This window comes from Malaclemys terrapin, chromosome 2 (genome assembly GCF_027887155.1).
Source record: "Malaclemys terrapin pileata isolate rMalTer1 chromosome 2, rMalTer1.hap1, whole genome shotgun sequence".
NCBI classification, from domain to species: domain Eukaryota; kingdom Metazoa; phylum Chordata; order Testudines; family Emydidae; genus Malaclemys; species Malaclemys terrapin.
The window spans coordinates 38,780,395-38,796,405 of NC_071506.1; the positions used below are offsets into that span (position 1 = coordinate 38,780,395).

The 16,011-nt window shown below is 39.2% G+C and overlaps 1 protein-coding gene across 5 annotated transcripts in view; it reads right to left on the reverse strand.

Moving 5' to 3' along the window:
* VPS13B (vacuolar protein sorting 13 homolog B) overlaps window positions 1-16,011 on the reverse strand; it is a 960,935-nt gene that overhangs the window by 188,083 nt on the left and 756,841 nt on the right. For all 5 annotated transcript variants that reach the window (XM_054017509.1, XM_054017507.1, XM_054017510.1 and 2 more), the window contains exon 35: window positions 1,478-1,615. In XM_054017509.1, the coding sequence (XP_053873484.1) occupies window positions 1,478-1,615 (138 nt within the window). The remainder of the gene's footprint in view (window positions 1-1,477; window positions 1,616-16,011) is intronic.

The following is a 16,011-nucleotide window of genomic DNA, read 5'->3' on the forward strand; positions in this document are numbered from 1 at the left end:
GTGTCAAGGTCAGGTGCAGCCTCACTGCTGAGTCCCTGTACCAGAGAAGGTGGGGGCTTCAGGGTGATCTCCTATCTCAATGCAGCCAGTGGCCTGTGCTCCCCACTGCCATGCTGGAGCCACATTTATTTACTAACAAAATCTGCAGAATTTTAAAATATTGTGCGCATAATTTTTATTTTTTTGGCACAGAATTTTAAATGTTGCAGATATAAATTTTGTATCCACACAAAGCTCTAAACAATTCTTTCCTGGGGTCCAATTTATTGAGTCCCCAGGTGCATGCTGGCCCTCTAGGCCCCCAGCCCCAGTTCAGTGTCTCTCTCTTCCAGTAATCCAAAGTAACGCAAATCTTCCAAAAATAGAACACAAATGCACACAGCTGAAACTTCAACCCAGCTGCAGCTAGGCACAGCCCCACCTCCCCGAAAGGACTATCTTTCTGCTTCCCATCACCTCCTGCCTGTAGTTTGTCTTCTTCACAGGCCTTTCCAACTGAGCCTTTGCAGTATTTCCCCTACTTGGACAGGGTCTCTCCAAGGCCTCCCTGCATGAAGAGCTTTCCTCACTCTTCTGCTTCTTGAGCTTTTCCCTTACTGACTCTGACATAAATGTAGATTCCTGGGTTCCCCCTTTAACTGCAACTTCCTGCTCCTTTTGCACTGGAATCATTGATTCCTCTCAGTGTGGGCTCATCCTGTAATCAGGGTTGATGGGGAAAGGCACTCCGTTACATAGGGTTTTTCTTCATGTGTAATTTATATATAAAGAATATGTGATGTTGTCTGGTATAAAGCTTTTATTGACATGAGTTTGGGCTTGTTCATGAGGGGAGAAGCCACAAATTATGCATGTTGTCTCAAACAAGTGTTGATAAAAACCTTTTATACCATGCTACCAGATATTCTAAATATGCTATATTAGTTATAGAAATAGTTTTATAATAGCTATTTTATTTTGTAAAACTATTTTAGAAGATGAAAATTTTATTGAGAGTATTTTTGTTTTGTATCTCTACACCTGTAATACCAGGTGTCCAGATTACCATGAATCCAACTGAACAGAGTTCAGAGGGAATAGTATAAACCTCTAAAAATGACTTTAAATAGCCTTTCCACACGTGCCATACATTTTACAGTCTCATAGCTTTCCAAAGCCTAGAAGCAGGTATTTTCTGTTCTACTAGAAATCTACAAATTGAAATTTCTAGGGGTTTAAGGCTCCAGTGCCTAGTCCTGAAAGATAAGAAGTTTACCCGGCCTTAAATCTGCCACTTTAATTCTGTTCAACCTGGGCCTCTCTCCAGTGTAGTTTTTGGCAAAAATGAATACACAAAATTAAATTAAAAAAAAATCCACGTTTATGGAGAAAGGAGGAAACATCTTTCTGGCATGTTCATTTATAAAGAAATGATGGCTCTATATGCACACACAGATTACATTAGAAAATTCATTTTGATCAGAAGTGCACCACTTACCTGGCCCATTGAGAAAGTCTTTAATTTGCAGTGTGATGAGAGGTGGTGGAATGCCACTTTTAGCATCTATCTCTCCTGCTACTGTCTGTAGCCAAACCTTGCAGTAATCAAGAGCTTCTGGGAGTGTCTTTCCAGGATCTGCAGGTTATAAGATAATCAGAATATTTATTAATGATATGCTAGTAGTGTGATAAAATAGAATAGGGGAAGCAAAACAAAACAAGGTTAAGCATATACACATTACTATAGCATTTATATACTATTTTATATGCAGTGTTTGTCATTATATATAGAGAGCCAGTATATCTGCATGTACATTAGTGTGTGCATATGTATACATGACAGAGTACATTACAATAATTATATTTAATTTTCAGAGGGGTAGCCCTGTTAGTCTGAATCTGTAAAAAGCAACAGAGGGTCCTGTGGCACCTTTAAGACTAACAGAAGTATTGGGAGCATAAGCTTTCGTGGGTAAGAACCTCACTTCTTCAGATGCAAACATCTGAAGAAGTGAGGTTCTTACCCACGAAAGCTTATGCTCCCAATACTTCTGTTAATCTTAAAGGTGCCACAGGACCCTCTGTTGCTTTATACTTAATTTGTAATGTGTGCAAGAAAAGCCAAATACTATATTAGTAAATATAAAAAGACATTGACATGGTTGTTCTTAGTATCTGTTCAGTTTAGCTTAACTGCAAGGAACATTTTACTTATTCTTCCTAAAATGGGTTTATTAGCTAAAAGTTGCTATTAGTGAAATGAAACCTTTACTAGTTACTACTTCTAGATTTTCTTTGCATCATAGTAAACACAAACAACAGAAAGCACAAATTGTACAGAAGTCTAAAAAATCAGAACATTACATGCTCAAGCATGCTATGTAGTTATTTAGAGTTTCACTGACATTGCAGTCACTTTTTAACGCTAGGCTTTTGAAGTTTGCTTCAGTAGCTACTGCTGCAGGTATCCTTTAATGGTATTCCTTTTGTCAATCCTTAATATTCACAATTATGAATAAAAGGTCAAATTAACTTTTGCTCAGTGCTATGTATTTCTTCACTTTCTGGCTCCCATAGATGACAAAAACATCACCAGATTATTTTTAATCTTTGGCAATCCCCAGCATTTTTTTAAATAACTCTATTAAAAAGTAACTGCTGAATTTTGGCATTTCATGATTTTTTTAAAAATGTCTAAATATTCACAGTTTTTCTTTAGTTCCAAGACTGTTTCTCTCTTTGATTTTATGATCACAGAATGCCCTGCTGGCCTTTGCCTCTTTCTATTTTATAATTATTATTTTTTGTCGTCGAGTTCCTCTCATTTTTAGTTAATTTGAAAAGTGTTACTATAGTTTTATTTATCTTGGGTTTTACTGATGGGATTCCTTTCAATATCAGCATTTACATACCCACCATTATAGTCAACATATGGTAATATAGTATCACAGTCATATGTGACCTGGGTATAGAAAGTCAGCCTTGGAATTTGTATTACTTGACCTTATCATGTGATTCATATAAAACTTGGCACATATGAACCTTATGTGATTTCAAAGAACAGACGGAAACCAATTGATCGTGACTTTAGATCTCTATGGAAAAGATCAAAAGTTAGCACATTCTTCTGCTTTTATTTGATCAATTTTCAGGCAAGCAATGACTTTAGAGCAGTGTATATACTGTGTGGTATTTACATTAAAGACAAAATACTTTTTTCCTTTACATTCTTCCCACTATCCATTTATAAAGTCACTTCTCAACAGTTATTTTAAGAGCTCTTCATTCCTGATCACTGCATACAGTATACATGTACTTTGTCCATTTATATTTCTTCATTTTCTATGCTTATTATACTTTCTCTTTAATTTTGCTGAACGGTATGGTATGGTGTATTCCTTCATATATTATTAGCTCTTCAGGGCAAGAGTGTGTCTTTCTCTGTATCTAAACACTGCCTAGCATAGTACAAATAATATGCAAATGTGCAAATAATAAATAACAACCGATTTTTTTATTACTATCTAGGTTCGTATGTCACAGTTTATAAATTATGCTACATTCTTATATTCTCATTTCCTTATTCTAAATGTACAACTTCAGAAGAACTCACAACAATTTGGTTTCTGTAGAAACTACTGTTACTTCCAAATACTCTTGTTCTAAACATTGTCATTTTTGCCAAATCACAAAGTCTTATTTTTTGTACTAACTGTCCATCATATTGTTACTAACATCATACAAATGTCAGTTATCACATAATGAAAGCCTTGTAAAGATTACAGAATATAACGCAATGAATGTCACTGATCTATATAAACTGATAGGTAGGTATTATTGCTAGAAAAAAAATCTGCAAATTTTGTCCACCTTTTCTATTGCTTAATACTTATATGCACTTTTCTATGATCCATCTAAAGAAGTATTTATACTATAAAATGCCTAGCTCTTTAAATATGAAGATATCCAACAAAATAGATGAAAAGTGTAAACATATGGGAAAGCTCTTTGATTACATATTAGATTCATGTTCATCGGGGATTTTTAATTATCTCGATAGCCTAAAAGATCCAAATGATGCCAAACCTGGATCATGAATGAAGTTCTTAAGTAATGAGAAGAAAACAATGATTGAAAGTCTGCAAAGTTAAGATTGGGTGGTGAAATAATTGGGTTATTCAGATGCTAATACTGAGTAACTGGAGTGTGCAAGAAAAATTACCAGGAGGCTGGACAGATTAATTTATGAGGAAAGGTAAAAGGAGTAAAATATGACTTGCTTGACTGAGGTACAATCTAGGGAGGAAAATAGTGTACAAATATTTGTAGGATTAAACACCAAGGAAGGAATAAATCATTCAGCATGTCACAGAGGGTATAAATTATCACAGAAATAATGGAATGAAATTTAGAAGAGAGAAAATTTAGGCTGAATATTAAAGAACTTCCTGATGGTGAGATTTATTAGAATATGCAATAATCTCTTCAGGGAACTGGTGGAAACACTATAGTTTAGAATGTTTAAAAATAGAATGAAGAAAACACTATAAAATGTACAATAGGGAACAATTATGCATTGGCAGGGAACTAGGCTAGATGAAGTACTATAATAGTTCACTGCCACCTCCATTTCCTATGATGCCCTCAAAAATCAACACTTCGATTTGTAGTTATTTGTTTTAATAAAAGCCCTTGGAAGTCAGAGGGATGGAGATGTGAGTAAAAAGGAGAGGGCAGGATGACTACTGAGGAATCAGTGGGGGCAGGGAGGAGGGGGAAAGCGGACAGGCGAAGATGAAATACACAAAGAGGGGAAAGAGAGAAGACAGTCAGACATGTTATCTACTGCATGATGTGATAGATTACTCTGTGGCATCAAAGATAAAAAGCATATGAATAACTATTATGTATTGACAGCCAAGATGGTAATTTTGAGACCCTGAGAATCAGAGGCTCTGTCAACTGAAAATGAATGGATTGCGTCTCTGCCAGAAGCTGCCTCCTATAGAAAAAATCTGATATAGGATTCAACATAATGGGTATAAACACGGGTACATAGGAATTGCCATAGTAGATCAGACCAGGAAATAGAATATGGAAATAGTCCAGGATCCCGTCTGATGGGGGTCAGTACCAGATACGTCAGAGGAAGGTGAACCCGGAAGTAGACAAATGTGGTTATCCTGTTCCCAATGAAAAACTCATCTGATCCCTAATAGTTAGAAATGGGTTTAAACTCTGATACATGAGGTTTTATAACCTTTCCAAAACTCTTATTTTAGAATTAACTGATTATAGATAACATTGTTGTTATCTATAAATCCAGCCCCTCTTTGAATCTCGCTAAGTTCTTGGCAATGATACCATGTGCCATCTAATACTCTGTTGTGCTTTTTTCACTTTTGAATTTTCAGACTTTTGATTTCACAGAATGCCCCCTTAATTCTTGTGTTAGGAGACAGGTAAAAAGTAGGAACTCCTGATTAGAGGTGGGCAGGAAAAGGTAATTCTATTCTGTGAAGGATTTAACTATTTCTAAAACTGGTTTCATTTTGGGACAAAACCCAAATATTTCAAAATTCTTTGTGAAAGGGAAAGGATCCTGGGCTCTCAGAGCCTGAACTGCCAAGGAACCTGAGCCTGGGAGTTTGGCAGCTGGGACTCTCAGGACCTCCAGGCTCACCATCAGCTTGCCAGGCAGGCTGCCAAGAAGCTGGATACACAAGCTGGCAGGAAATCAGGCAGATTTTTGTTGTAAATTTGGTGAAATCGAACCATCTCCACAAAACGTTTTGATTTTGATGAATCTGCAAATTCCCATGGAAAAAAACAGTTTGTCAGTATTTCTCCTGCTAGCTCTACTCCTGGTCTATCTTCTCTATAAAATTCATCATTTTATATTATTTTATTGAATCCCCTCTTATTCATCTCCTTTCTAAGGTAATTGTCCCAATCTTTTCAGTCTCTCTCTGGCTAACTGATAGGTCTCAATCTTTAACTTTAACTGAGTGGATCTGTTTCGCATCGGGTCCCACATGGATCAGTTCTTGGCCCTATTTAACATTTTATCAATGACCTGGAAGAAAACATAAAATCATCACTGATAAAGTTTGCAGATGACACAAAAATTGGGGGAGTGGTAAAAAATGAAAAGGACAGATCACTGATGCAGAGCGATCTAGATTGCTTGGTAAACTAGATGCAAGCAAACAATATGCATTTTATTACAGCTAAATGCAAATGTATATATCTGTGAACAAAGAAAGTAAACCATACTGACAGGATGGAACACTCTATCCTGGGAAGCAGTGTTTCTGAAAAAAAATCTGGGGGCTGTGGTGGATAAACAGCTGAACATGAGCTCCCAATATGATGTTGTGGCCAAATGTGCTAATGGAATTCTGGGATGCATAAACAGGGGAATCTTGTGTAGGAGCATAAAGGTTATTTTAGCTCTGTATTTGGCACTAGTGCAACCACTGCCAGAATACTGTGTCCAGTTCTGGTGTCCACAATTCAAGAAGGATGTTGACAAATTACAGAGGGTTCAGAGAAGAGCCACAAGAATAATCAAAGGATTAGAAAACATGCCTTACAATGACAGACTAAAGGAACTTAATCTATTTAGTTTACCAAAGAGAAGGTTCATGGGTAACTTGACTACAGTCTATAAAAGTACATACATGGGAAACAAAAATTTAATAATAGGCTCTTCAGCCTAGTGGAGAAAGGTGTATAACACAGTCCAACTGCTGGAAGTTAAAGCCAGACAAATTCAGACTGGAAATAAGGCATATATTTTTAACAATGAGAATAATTAACCATTGGAACAATTTATTGAGAGTCATGGTGGATTTGCCATCACTGACAATTTTTAAATCAAGATTGGGTGTTTTTCTAAAAGATATGCTGTAGATATTATTTTGTGGAAGTTCTATGGCATGTGCTATACAGGAAGTCAGACTAAATGATCACAATGATCTGTTCTGACCTTAGAATCAATGAATCTACGAATGCGAGAGTTGTCCATGCCCCTAATCATTCTCATTGTCTATTTCCAAGCTTTCTCTATTGCTGCAACATCCTTTTTTGAAATGTGGTGACCAGTACTGCACACAGCATTCCAGATTAGAGAAAGCCATTGATTTGTATAATAGCATTATCGTGTTTTCTGTTTTACTCTCAATCCCATTGTTTATACCTTCTAATATTTTGTTTGTTTTTTTGACTGCAGTTGCACATTGTGCAGAGGTCTTCACCGAGTTGTCTGTACTGATGCCCAACTCCTTTTACTAAACTGATACTGTTAATTTAGAGCTTTGTACGATGTATGAGAAGTTCAGATTTGAATTTCATTTGCAATTAATCTTACACAGAAACATGGGTTGGAATATTTTAAATTGTAAAGGACCTCTCATACTTTCCAGCACAAACACCAGTTTAAGGGGAAAAAACACTATAAAATTGACCTCACAGACTGTCCATAGCATTCTCCTTTTAAGTGTGTATGGGAAATTAATGGCTATGCACACAGTGGAAAAGCCTAAAGAAGGAAATACAGCTTGAAATGTATTCTAAGGTCCTTCCTCTGCACATGGGCCCACCTGTGTGGAGCTCTTTGCAGTATAAAGGCCTAAATGTGGCCAGAAGTAGGCTAAAATTATTAGTATCTTTCAGTGGGATTTTGGGTAAGTCTTTTAACCTCACTATGAATTGTTTTCCTCATCTATAAAACAAGAATAATTAAGGCTGTCAAGCAATTAAAAAAATTAATCGCGATTAATCCTGCGCGCAATCGTGCTGTTAAACAATAAGAGAATACCATTTATTTAAAAAATTGTTGATGTTTCCTACATTTTCAAATATATGATTTCAATTACAACACAGAATACAAAGTGGACAGTGCTCACTTTATATTTATTTTTTATTACAAATATTTGCACTGTAAAAAAAAAAAGAAATCCTATTTTTCAATTCACCTAATATAAGTACTGTAATGCAATCACTTTATCATTGAACTTACAAATGAAAAAAAAACCTGCGTTCAAAAATAAAACAATGTAAAACTTTAGAGCCTACAAGTCCACTCAGTCCTACTTCTTGTTCAGCCAATCGCTCTGACAAACAAGTTTGATTACAATTTTCAGGAGATAATGCTGCCTGCTTATTGTTTACAATGTCACCTGAAAGTGAGAACAGGAATTCACATGGCACTGTTTTAGCCAGCGTCACAAGATATTTACATGCCAGATGCGCTAAAGATTCATATGTCCCTTCATGCTTCAACCACCATTCCAGGGGACATGCGTCCATGTGATGGCAGATTCTGCTCAATAATGATCCAATGCAGAACAGACCGGAGCATGTTCATTTTCATCATCTGAGTCAGATGTCACCAGCAGAAGGTTCTCTTTTTTCATGGTTTGGGTTCTGTCATTTCCGCATCGCAGTGTTGCTCTTTTAAGACTTCTGAAATCATACTCCACACCTCATCCCTCTCAGATTTTGGAAGGCAATTCAGATTTTTAAACCTTGATTTGAGTGATGTAGCTGTTTTTAGAAACCTCACATTGCTACCTTCTTTGCGTTTTATCAAACCTGCTGTGAAAGTGTTCTTAAAACAAACATGTGCTGGGTCATCATCCGAGACTGCTATAACATGAAATATATGGCAGAATGCGAGTAAAACAGAACAGGAGACATACAATTCTCCCCCAAGGAGTTCAGTCACAAATTTAATTAACGCATTATTTTTTTAACAAGCATCATCAGGATGGAAGCATGTCCTCTGGAATGGTGGCCGAATTATGAAGGGGTATAGGAATGTTTAGTATATCTGCCACGTAAATATCTTGCAACACCAGCTACAAAAGTGCCATGCGAAAGGTTGTTTTCACTTTCAGGTGACAATGTAAACAGGGCCACCGGGGGCGGGGGGCAAGTGGGGCAATTTGCCCCAGTCCCCGGGCCCCACACGAGAATATAATATTCTATAGTATTGCAACTTTTTTATGGAAGGGGCCCCCGAAATTGCTTTGCCCCAGGCCCCCTGAATACTCTGGACGGCCCTGATTGTAAATAAGAAACAGGCAGTAGTGTCTCCCACAAATATAAACAAACTGGTTTGTCTTATAGATTGGCTGAACAAGAAGTAGGACTGAGTGGACTTGTAGGCTCTAAAGTTTTACATTGTTTTGTTTTTGAGTGCAGTTATGTAACAAAAAAATCTATATTCGTAAGTTACACTTTCGTGATAAAGAGATTACACTACAGGATGAGGTGAATTGAAAAATACTATTTCTTTTGTTGATCATTTTTACAGTGCAAATATATGTAATAAAAATAATATAAAGTCAGCACTGTACACTTTGTATTCTGTGTTGTAATAGAAATCAATATATTTGAAAATGTAGAAGAACATGCAAAAATATTTAATAAATTTCAATTGGTATTCTATTGTTTAACAGTGCGATTAATCAAGATTAATTTTTTTGAGTTAATTGTATGAGTTAACTGCGATGAATCGACAGCCCTAAGAATAATATTTCCCTACCTCACAGGTGTTGTGAGCCTAAACGTATTAGTGTTTGCAATGTACTTTGAGATACTTGGATAGAAGGCTGTTCAGAAGGGCAAAGTATTATTTTCATGTTTTATAAACCAATTACATTATGTACTTAAAAAAGGGAGAAGTGACAGACAAAGACAAATGATTATAAACCAGTATAGCTAACCAAACAAGGAAAAGGGATTTTATTCAGTATAAATAAAATGTTAGAAAATAATTAATTCTATTACTTGATTTACCATTGTAAATTAATTCAATGATAACAAATCTATATACAATTTGTTCCTATATTTGCCTGTATATTATTTTATGGAGATCATTAAAAGGGACAGAGGTTCAATATTAGCGTTTCAAACAACAACATCAGTATTTAACCTTTTTGCTACCACCACTTTAGGTGAAATTTTTAAAAGTGCCACGATCACGGAAGATCTTAAGTCCTATTGATTTTCAATGGGTATTTCAACAGGCATTTTCGAAAACTTTACTCTTTATATTAATGCATTTAAAGAAAACCACTTTTCACTCTTTAGGATATTTGTTTACTTTTTGTATCTCTCCCACCTTTGACTATGAATGTTTAACAACAGTTTCACTTGGGTTTATAGTTAGCGTTTAGTTAATTTCACATGCAGTTTCTCATGCACTAGCACAAGGTGGCAACCTGCTTTGCTTGTAAATGCTAAAGCAGAATGTTTGGTTATTTTAATTGTTTCACTAGCTCCCTCTTCTCTATTATATCAAAGAAACTACCTGTCTTCACTTTCAAGGCCCTCCACAACGTGTCCACACCCAACTGTGATCTCTCATTCAGTATTGAAAGCCCCCCCCACATACTTCTGATCAGCCCATGATGTCAGCTGCCAACTTATTAAATTTTCAAACAAGCAACTCTGTGCTTTCTCTCATGCTGCCTCTCACACCTGGGCAGGGGTGAAAGTAACTCTTTAAACTTACCGGTATGGGGTCCGGCTCTGTCACCCCCCAAAGGGGCGGGGTCTTGGGCAGAAGGGGCGGAGCTGGGGGTCAGCATACCCCAGCCAGTCCATCCACGCTCCCTGGCCCATGCTGCCCGGAGCTCCAGTGGCGGTTTAAAGGGCCCGGGGCTCCGGCTGCCGCTGCCGCAGTACTGGTAGTGGCAGCCAGAGCCCTTGGCCCTTTTAAATCGCCGGCCCAGGGGCACCTGCTCCTTTTGCCTGCGCCCGGCAGCGGGGTGAGGGGGCAGCGACATTAAAGTGCTGCCGCGGCAAAGGACCATTCTTAAAGCGCTGCCGTGGCAAAGGACGTCCCTGTCCCTTTTGCCTCCTCCGTCAGCGGTCCTTTAAGGACCCTCAAAGTGCTGCCGCAGCAGCGCTTTAGCGTCGCTGCCCCTTTCCCGTCAGCGGCCCTGCTGGTAGGGACCCTATCGGCAGGGCCGCCAACAGGGGAGACAAAAGGGGCAGGGACGTTAAAGCGCTGCATACGGGCTGGTACCGGGGTCTCACCGGTACACCATAACGGCCTGTACTGGCTCATTTTCACCCCTGCGCCTGGGAGAAGTTCCCCATAAACATCTGCAAAACTACCTCATTATCTTCCATTAAAACCCTCCTTAGACCTCTTTGCCATGATGCCTACAGAAAACTTGACAATGGTTTGGTTGCTGATGTGCTGATCAATATACCCTCACTGTTTTCTTGAACTCTCCTGTTGGTCTATCTGTATCAGCCTGTTGTCTCTTGTCTTGTACTTGATTGTAAACTCTGTGTGCCAGGGATTGTCTTTTTGTTCTGGATTTATAAAGCACACAGCCATAGTCATAGTCCATGACTGGGGCTTCTATGGTAATACAAAATAAATAATACAAATAAAAATTGTTTTCATTGCAATTTAAAGAACAGAAATATGGAAACATTTACATCAGCTTACAGCTAAGTTCTGGGACATATTTTTCCAAAGCATCCATTGAATACCTTTTGATAGGAAGTTCACAGACTTTTTGAAAAACTAAGGAATGCAGCTACCTATGGCAAACTTTAATCTGTGCTGCTCCAGGTAGTCCAATTTGTGCTTCCCTATATCCTTAGATGCGGCTGTGCTGGAAAGTGAATTTACTCTAAGGGGAACAGGTGGCACTGCGACGTATTTCTTCAAGGATTCTGCCAGCGCATGGAACTTTAAAATCTTATTGGTATACTGCAGGAGTCCACCAGCAGATGCTGCCTGGAGAAGCTGCCTGACATGGCCCCAGACCCACCCTATTTCGCTTGCGCCCCCCACTAAAGCAGGGATGAGCTTCTAAGTCCACTCTCAGTGGACCCTCGTGCCATCAGAGGGCTGGACAGGAAAAAAAATGCATTCACTATGATCAAGATTGCTCTTTAGGTGGCCTTATAATGGCTGTTTTTGAAATGGTCCTTTGGAGGAAGGTGGAGACATTCTGTGCATAACAAATATTTCTTGGGAAATTTCTCTACTTTACAAATTAGCAGGCTGCACATTCATCTCTCTAAAAACAAACACAAACACACAAACAACCACAAAAAGAAAATATTTTTTTCAAAAATGTCCTGGGAATCATGTTTAAGAAATGAGGCTACTAAATCTGGACTGCATTACCCGAAACAAAACAAATATGAATTTAAAAATATTTATAAGCTTATCTAATAATATTATGTTAAAAACAACTGCAGATACTTCTTCTTAAATGGGGTTGGCTAGTAAGCAGTTTTGAGAAACAAAGGTGCTGGCAGAAGATGTCACTTTTGTTTAGATTTTGTTCCAAGCAGGCTGAGCATGGAATGAAAACGTTGCTTTATTTTTACATTTAAAATAGGAACCTGCTCACAGGTCATTTCACAAAGCAGCCATCCCCTTTAACAGGAAGTATTAAGCAATCAGTATTATTTATTTTTTAGGATATTTATTTTTATATGAAACTCCTATCCCTGGCTCTCAGAACCATCACAGTAATTAAGATTTACAAGTACAAAAATAAAACTCGGACAAAGCACAAATGTATAGTGGAACCTCCATACACAACCACAATTCCACTTGCCCATAGTTATGACACTGTAACAAGCATCCCCTCCCCAACTAGCTGGGTTGCAGGGGTGTGTGATTTCAGAGAGGGGAATGGGAAGTGTTCTTTTGGGGAGTGGGCCACCTGTTGCTAGCTCCAGGAGAGGCAGGCACTGCTGTGGGTGGGCTCTGGCTGCATTAACATATGTTGGATATATTTCATTATGTGGTCTCACCTCATTTCTTTGGATACCCATGAAGCTACAAAATCAGTAATGACCCTTTCAGACAAACAAGGACATATTGTTTTCCTAGTTGTTTTTCTTTAGCATCAAAGATGTTTATGAATAAAAAACAAGAAAAAACATATCTTGCTGAAGAAGATTTTGCAGTGAATATTAGACATGCTGACACTAAATTTCACTCACTTTTCCCTATCTATACACGTTTCTTACTTTCTTCTCCCACTATAACTTGCCTGTGAGAAATATCTGCACTTTCACTTTTAAAAATTAGCTGTCTGCAAAGAGGACAGGATAGACTTTTCTGGCCTTACTGCATTCTAATGCTTTTCAATACCTCTCACAAACTTAAGACATATACAAGGTTTACTGTGTCAGTTTGGATTTCTTTGGACTAATAATGACTCAAGATGTCTATTTTGCTTACAAACTGGAGGTGAAAACATTTAATGTCTACAACATTTTATGTCTACAATGTCACATAGTTCCACTTGCTACATGACAGAGCTGCCACTATAAAAATAAATTAATAACTTGTGCCATAAATGTTTCCTTCTTTCTCCAAAACTATATAACGACTCCCCTATGCCTCTCCTCCCCACCCAAAATTTACACTGGTTTGTGGTGTTAGTAATTCGGTGACAGGTTTAAGGTATGACATCACAAACAATAATGGATAGAAACAGGTGCTTTATCCCGTTTCAGAACTGGGAATCTCTCTTTCCCAGTGCTATAAGTCTTTTGCTCTTAGCTCTGGCTCACATGATATTAGACTTTCAAATCATTATATTATGATGTAAAGAAAAGTTATTTTAGATTATTTTTGGAGTTTTTAAAAAAAATATTGCATGATCTTTACACATGGAACAGGCTGCAGTTGGAATCTAGATTTCGTCAGTTTCGCACCGCACCTGCTCAGATTAGAATCCACTCAACATGAAACCCATATTAATTAGTCAATGTACATGTAAGCACTAGGCAAACCGGAAAATAGGACAGATATATTGTCCTGACATATGGATAGAATTGTACTGAATGGCCTACGTTCATTCTGTCTCAAAGTTAAATGATAATATAAATAAAAATAGTTACAACAACATTTAGTTTTTCTATACTGCCATTCTTTCTCTTCTTCCATATTACAAATGGAGAAACTTGAGATGGGAGGATCACAGAGCCAGTCAGGGCAGAACCAGAAACAGAGCCCAGTTCTCTGGACTCAGTCTCCAATGCCTATGCACTGGGCCAAAGTACCTTTCAAATGAGTTGGTTATCTCTTAATGAATAACGATGATTTAACATAGCGTTTAAGTGCTTTGCTGAGTGACATGATGAAAGTCCACATAACACTGCACTAATTAGCATCCTTGTCAGCATTCGTAACAGAGAAGCCAAGAGTTGAAGAGTCATGACACCTGAATTACCCTCTACACGGTAGATTTGCTCCATCAAGAGCAGGATTAATTCACCCTGGAAATGAAATACTGGAAAGTCTGTACTAGTGATGTCTGTGCCACACCTATTCTGTGCATGGTGTCACAAAAATGGTGTAGGTGTCACAAAAATCTATAAACTGTACTTATTCTCTTACTTTGCAACCTGGGTATTTGGATATATGGTTCCAAATTCACCATGGGTAAAATAGGGTTTGTTTGTTTGACACAATACTCCAGTTGAGGCCTAATCAACATGAAACATTTTGTCAGAAAATGTTTACATTTTGGGGGAGCTGTTCAAAAGTCTGATATCTGATAAATTGTTTCAGGGGTGCTGGATTAATGGGCAGAGGACAGGTGTGGTGGTCAACAGTTCCTGATAAATGCAATCGTCATGTCTTTCCAGTTTATCAGATGGACCGAGCTTGACAAATAATGAAAAATACTTTTGCAAACATTTTGTTTAATGAATCACTTGATGATTACCTGTTCTGTTGATTCCCTCTGGGGCACCTGGCATGGTCACTGTCGGAAGACAGGATACGGGACTAGATGTGTTATGTAAAGCCTCCGCTCAATCCAGCAGAATGCGATTGTAAGGGGAGCTCTTCTGATCTTCCATCTGTTCAACCAGCCCATTCATCCCACAAGCACAAGCGGCAGGGGCAAGTTGTCAGCAGCTAGCAATCTCCACCGACAAGGCGTTGGAGAGAGCTGAACAGGTCAAGGAAGAGAGGGAACAATCGAAGGAGATGGAGGTCCAGGTGGAGTGTTTGCGGGGATTGGTATTAGAGCATGGGACCTGTCTGGGCGGGAGAGCAGCAGGCCTCCCGGGATCACGGACAAAGGCATCGCTCTGATATGACCCTGGAGACTGGGACGGGGACATATGGTACGATCCTGACCTGGGATGGCCGCCAGATGGGCCGGGAGCTCGGCCAGCCCTGGTGGCAGCTGTGCAATGGTTAACTTTCCAGCATGGCCCCCTGGCCCAGGGAGGGAGCCCTGGACCCGTAACTTGGGTAAATATACAGGAAATAGCCTTGACCCCTGCGGAGATAATTTCTCTGGCTCAGGGGTTTGGTCCAGCCAAAGCAAGCACATTCTTGGAATGAGCATATCAGTTTCTGATGGCGATAGAGGATTAGGGATTAAACCCAGAGGAAGTTAGGAAGCTGTTGAGGATGGCATCCACAATACCAGGGTGCGATATGGGAATCGCACTGCGGACGCAGGCAGCCGGATGGTGGCAGTCCTCGTTCGTGCTAGTTTGCAATTTGGCTCAAGGAGAGGCACTGCAGGAGATCAGCCACCAGTATGCAGCAGGCTCCCCCCACTCCAGGAGAGGCCCCTGATGTCTTTGTGGAGAGAATGGTATTAGCAGGATTGTTAACTGGACGGTATCCGGCCTGTGCCCAGGGGGCGGGGCGATCCCCAGGACCCTGTCTGAGATTGTGGTTCCAACGGCCAAATTAAGGCTTATTGCAGCAATGTTGCCCAAAGATGTCCAGATGGCTATGGGAGTGTAGAAGCAGGGAGAGCCCCTAGACATATCACACCTTAAGGAAGCGGCGCGACAGGCCACCAGAGTGGTTGGTCAGCCCGGAGCTGGGGCTCCTGCTCCTGTCACTGCGGCCAAAGCCCCATGGACGATATCCTGATAATGGGAAGTGGGTCCATCAAGCATGTAGGAGGAACCACCCCGACTCCCCATGTTCCTCTCTATGATAGCCTACGGTTTACAAGGTTTAAGGTTTTTTTTGCAGCTTCTGTTTTTCAGAGCACC